At 35.8% G+C, this 5792-nt stretch overlaps 1 protein-coding gene across 1 annotated transcript; it reads right to left on the bottom strand.

Moving 5' to 3' along the window:
* Nucleotides 1–2199: 2199 nt before the first annotated feature.
* Nucleotides 2200–4065, bottom strand: LOC117119595 (28S ribosomal protein S34, mitochondrial-like). Its single transcript, XM_033264423.1, has 3 exons — nt 3740–4065; nt 3083–3125; nt 2200–2791 (listed from the first exon to the last, which is right to left on the bottom strand). Exons 1-3 carry the CDS (start codon nt 3917–3919, stop codon nt 2514–2516), a joined length of 501 nt encoding a protein of 166 aa, XP_033120314.1. The 5' UTR covers nt 3920–4065; the 3' UTR covers nt 2200–2513.
* Nucleotides 4066–5792: the final 1727 nt, after the last annotated feature.

The raw sequence follows: 5792 nt of genomic DNA, 5'->3' as shown, positions 1-5792 counted from the left end.
TTTCCGAAATTCGCAAATACTTTAGAGGGCGGCAGACAGATATATTCTGATATCAGAGACGCTGAACAATTTTTTTTATCAGAGACGCTGAACAATTTTTTTTTTTAAATTTTTAAAAAATAGAGGACGACAGACAGAACAAAGTAACACTATAACCGTCTTAATTAACTTGTTTCAATTAGCAAACCTAAAATTAAATAAATTCAAAAAAGAAAACGAAAAAAAGAAAACCAAGTGAAAACTGAATACTAGTAACTCAAAGTTTGGGAAATAAATTGTGACATTTATATAAACATGGTTGCTGCCCTCACTATCTTCTCTCAAACTTTAAAGATATATTGGTGCTATTGATCCACTGGGATTTTCAAGTGGAATCGTTAATAGTAAGTTTTTTCCTCCTCGAAAACTGAAGTAGCTAATCCCAAGTTTTAGCCTGGCCATGGGCCCATTTGTGCCACCAAAACAGCCCACAAAAATACACAAATCAGAGATATTTATAGGCCTAACATCTTAAATTTAAACAAAATTATAACATGCCAGTTACAATTCAACCTAATGTAAATCAATTAGCTTTAACTGATAATAATCAAAAGTTAAGAAACCAAATGGAAACATTTTTATGTATATTTTTTATTTATATTTTAATTTTATTTCCAATAATAATAATAATAATAATAATAATAATAATAATAGAAGGTATTATTATAGGTATACTGTACATACTGTATTTAATTTTTAAATGTTTGCTTATCTCGTGTTTTAGTTTAGACTAATTTAAATTAATTTGTTTATTAATTTGTTTGTTTATTTGTTTGCTGTCCTCTATATTACAGATTTGTCAAACTTTTATATTTATATTTTTTATATGAAGATACATTTGCCATTGATAATGAACCAGGGATAGATCACCTGCATTCTAATGAAATATTTATGCAACCAAGATGATTTACGCTGTGTAATTTGGCTAATTATTATCGATTATACAAGATCTCAATTTAGGGGCAGCAGCTTATGGATATATTAAGTGAGAATATATAAAGAAAATGAAAAATATTTTTTGGCATTGTATATATAAAACGAGCTTTCACATACTGGCCAGGACTCGCATCCTCCGCCACCACCAGTTAAGCGGCCAGACCTATCCATTCATGCAGGGGTACGCGGACATACCCGGACATATCACACCATACATTATGCTACATCACTCGGCCCCGCTGACTGAAGATTTGTGCACTTGTCAATTTATGACCTTGTGGCCGCAATGTATTTAACATCGGCAGAACTGTTCGCCGTCGAAACGGTCCTAGGCTTACACCATCTGCTATTTAAGTTCTTTGGTATAACCAAAAATTAGGTACAACGTAAAAGATATTATTAAATTTAGTAAGATCGTTGTACAACAATGTTTGTACTTTTCTCCCTTCTCTATTTGCTCCTGTGAACCCAAAGTAAATTGTGAGACTCTTATAGCTTAGCTCCTGAATGTTTCTAAAGCCACCACTTACTACCTATTGAGAAAGATTTTGTTTGTTTTATTTACTGGGGTGATCCATACTGAGACCGACTTGGTCGTTTTTAGGCAGTAGGCCTACAGATTGGGTACCAGTGCCAAGTGGGTGAACTACCCACTTGAACAAGTGGGTAGTTCAAGTACTGAGTACAAGTACAAAGAACAAGTACTGTAAACTTGAAAAAGACTTGCATTTAGTATTATATTCATTCATCTAATTTGTTTGCTTTGTGAGATTATTAAGTGTGTTGTTTGGTCACCATTTTACAATGTATCCTCCAGTCTATAAACATACTTTTGACAATTTAGCTCACAGTCTCCCTTTGAAAGATTTTTAAATTAAAGCTTTATAAGTCGTCGCCTCCGAAGTTATTGTAGTTGTTTTTTTTTTGGTTTTTTCTGTAACGTCTCAGACCCTAGCCATAGTCACTGGTTGATTGTATTTGTAGTTTTTTAGATTATTCAGTACTGATCATATACAAAATTCTAAGATCGCCAAATTATCTCCATACATTTCATAAAAATTAATAAAACAAAATAAAGTCAGGGACTTTGTAATTTGAGTAAGGTTTATAATTCTTTGATGTTGAAGAAGATGTAAGCAGTGTACAGTAATTTAAAATACTGATAGTTTGGTAAAATTAAATAAACACCAGTCTAGCAGTAAAGACTTGAATAATGCACAAAAATTTGATAATTATAAATTTATTTCACATCTAAAAGCAATTACACAGTCTACCAATAACATGAAGATACTCGGGATGTGAATCCAGAATGCGACTCCGGAAAGCTACACTGAGAATGACTCCGAGATGGGACTCTATAAATGCAACTCTCATTTCACTCTGAGGCATAATTAGTTAAGAGTCTTGGATATAATTATTAGCACTTCTATAGATTTGAATCCAGGAACTTGGTATGTAAAGATGAACATCATAAGCAGTCTCCACTCAATTTCAATGTTTCAATCAAATTCCAGTAAAAATTAACACTTAATTACTAATCATGATTCTGGTAACTGATACGCTCTATTTACATAAGTTTGGTTAATTATCAACTTTAATTTAAGCTTTTCCTCCGACACATCCCCCTCTCTTTCCATCTTTTGTCTCATCATGGCATCCAATAATGGAGGTAACGGTATTGAATTTGGAACCACATGAAAGTCTTCTTTTTTGGGTGTGTAGGCACAGAAGTCTGCCTCTTCACTCTTCCTAATAAGCTTCCATTCAGATTTGTGCCATGCAGTAATTTTTACTTCAAGTCCATCCTTCCTGTAACCTAGAAAATAAGGCAAATCAAATAAAAAATAAAAAAAACATAAATATCAGGCAGTAACAAATTATAAAATTGGACAAGGACAGTGATGTATGTAAAGGTATTGACAAAGGTGGGGAGAGGGTGCTGATGGGAATTACAAACCTTTAGTGGAGTTTGAGGATTAAGAGAGGGGGGAGGGGTGAACTTGCTATTTTTGTAGCTGCAACTACCCCAGCCAATAAATAAATCCCTTCACAAGAATGTGGCTTCTTAAAATTACAGTAAACATGTAGATTTTATGAAGAATCTTACCTCTCCATGTTCGATTGGCCCATACCTCTCCACCATTCAAATTCTAAATAAAACGAAAATACAAAAAAGCATGTTAAGTTCTGTATTATGAATCCATTGACTGTATGTAGACCCAATTACCCAATGCTGCCTGGTGGGGGGGGGGGGGGGGATTGTAAATGTATAGAACATGAAAAGCCCTAATATTAATAATACTAATACTTTACAATTGCTTTAAATGAAATAACCACCACACACAAGTAGGACCTGTCAACAATCAATATTACCCCCTCGCCAAAATAGTTAGTAATGCATTTGCCAACTATATAACAAGCCATGTGTATGTGATTGCTGCTGTTGAATGTTAAAACAATAAACGTAATAAATAATACAATAGTCACATGTTTGTAGGAATGTCGTGAGGAAATATTTTCATAATCATATTTATTCTCGTGGCATTATAAATAAGCCTAGGTAGGTAGGTACAGTGTGGCTTAGAATGGAGAGCGTTAGACCTACCTAGGCCCAGGCCAGGCTTAGGGTCTAGGGGTACCCACCACACAGACAGAACAGTGCAATGAAAATGTGTCGTGCCGTGCCTAGCCTATCATCAGATACGATGCATCTTGCTCTGCATAATATAGAACCTTTTCCTATGTTATTAGTAAATATACATACAGGCTTTTCTGTGTCCACTGTAACACTGGTTATTCGAATGTAGCTAGGCTCATCTGGGAACTTGGACAACCACGATGTTCGGGTAAACACTCTTCCGATACCGTAGTCCGGTAACGTATTCAATATTTCAAATAGCCGGCGTCCTTTTACCTTTGGTAAATTCCTGAAAGTACTAGCCATTTCAGAATTATTATTTCATCTCACTGCAGTTAAAAAATCGTATGTCTGCCTCAGTAGAAATAAATTAATCAGAAAATAGTCTAGGCATGGTCTAGGCTAGGCTTACCAAGTCTTTCTTATTAAAATTTGTTTTCTCATTTTGGACAGCGCCACCAACGAGAAAGTTAATTTAGAGACGTAATAAAAGAAATCAAGTATGGGACGCTAATTAAATTAGGTATGGCACGCACTAAGTGCAATAAAGAGTGAGTAACCCAAAATTACGGCCTGTAACCCAGGCTAAGCTAGGCCTATCGAAGAACACTGATAAACTTTCAACAACCTCTGACCTCACCTCCGACCGAATAGTCGTATCTTTTTCCTATCCACGTTGTCACGCCCCAGCAAGTTCACTAATTAATATGCAATGCCTCAGATATTGCTAAGGTTCCACAAAAAGATAGCGTAAACCTACATAAACACGTGCATTTGTGGGACACACGTGTTTGTGGGACAAGCGTGTGTTCTTAGCGATGTTCTGATTGGTCAATTGTTAAGATTGATTGGCGCTCCAAAGGTCCATCATTGGTATCCGATCAGAATCAGAAACCAACTACCTGATACATGGAGGTATTATATAACTTTTTAAAATTTTTTTTTATTTTATCCAATTCTGATCTATATATCGGGAGGGTTCCAAGAGGTACAGGAATGCAGGTATGTTTCCAGGTCTCGAGATCACATATCCCCTACCTGATCATGGAGGTAAAAAATACCCTCCTGTTTTGCCTGACAGACAGGCCCTGTTGCCAAGCGCGCGACAAACAAATAATTCAGTACACGTTTTTAGATACCACATTTTAAATATACCACTCACTGACTGATTATTTGATCAAGTGATCGTTCGGTCATTCGTTCGTTCGTTCATTAAAGTATTCAGTCAGTTATATCACCCGGTACTCAATATCAAAGTTCCCTTAAAATGGACCTATACACATGACAGCATATGGTGTTTATTACTTTTTTAACATTCAACGTTATTAGAGGAACAGTATTGGCCTTCGTTTTCTATATCGGATATAGCACCACATGAGGTTTACCAAATACTAATAAGGTGAGAATTTGCCGGAAGCTCACTGTGGGTAGCCTTAAATTCTCGTAATGTTTTTGATATAGGTCTAGTGTTTTTGTGCATGAAACATAGGCCTTCATCATATTTTGCAGCGGTTCACTTGTTCACAATAAAATTAGGTTGCTTAACGATAATAATGTTGTAAACTATCGTCATAATATTTTGAACTGCACCTCACTGTAAGTTGCTGATTAGGATGCATTGCTAACTGCTTGAAGCAGTCGGGAAGGCACCCCGATTCGTCTGCAACGCAATCGAAAAAGTTGACCTAGAATCAACCTTCCTGACAACAGTCGGCGACTGTCGTCGGTAGGGTGCTATGGTAACCGAGCTTTCCCATACAATCGCTACACAGTCGCTACAGCCAATGCCGTAGCCAGGATTTTCAAACAGTGAGGGACAATATCAGGGTGGACCCACTTTATGCGTAAATACAAATAATGTGGACTCATTTCCTTAAAAAAGTTAACCCATTTTACGCAAAAATATGAAAGATATAGACCCATTTAATTAAAATTTTACACACTTTAAGCTAAATATGATAAATCTGAACCAATTTTTTAAAAATGGACTCATTTTATGCATAAAACTGCATAATTTTCACCCATTTTTAAAAATTTGGACCCATTCTTTGTGGAACCATTAGAAAAATCGTGTGGGACTGTCCCAACTGTCCAAATAGCTAGCTGGATACGGCATTGGCTAGTGTTTTCACTACAATGCTTGCACTGCGTAGCTGTCCCCTGTCTCTTATACCCATCT

Source organism: Anneissia japonica, unplaced genomic scaffold, assembly GCF_011630105.1.
Source record: "Anneissia japonica isolate Jap-2015-1 unplaced genomic scaffold, ASM1163010v1 scaffold6016_len257023_cov185, whole genome shotgun sequence".
In the NCBI taxonomy this organism is placed as follows: Eukaryota; Metazoa; Echinodermata; class Crinoidea; order Comatulida; family Comatulidae; genus Anneissia; species Anneissia japonica.
This window is presented reverse-complemented; position numbering and strand designations above follow the sequence as displayed.

Excerpts from the sequence above, each read along its gene's own strand:
- LOC117119595 (XM_033264423.1), bottom strand. The coding sequence starts at position 3,919 with ATGGCTAGTACTTTCAGGAATTTACCAAAGGTAAAAGGACGCCGGCTA. Across the intron at positions 3,126-3,739 it reads CAGTGGACACAGAAAAGCCT|AATTTGAATGGTGGAGAGGT; the intron begins GTATGTATATTT and ends CGTTTTATTTAG. Across the intron at positions 2,792-3,082 it reads GGCCAATCGAACATGGAGAG|GTTACAGGAAGGATGGACTT; the intron begins GTAAGATTCTTC and ends CTTATTTTCTAG.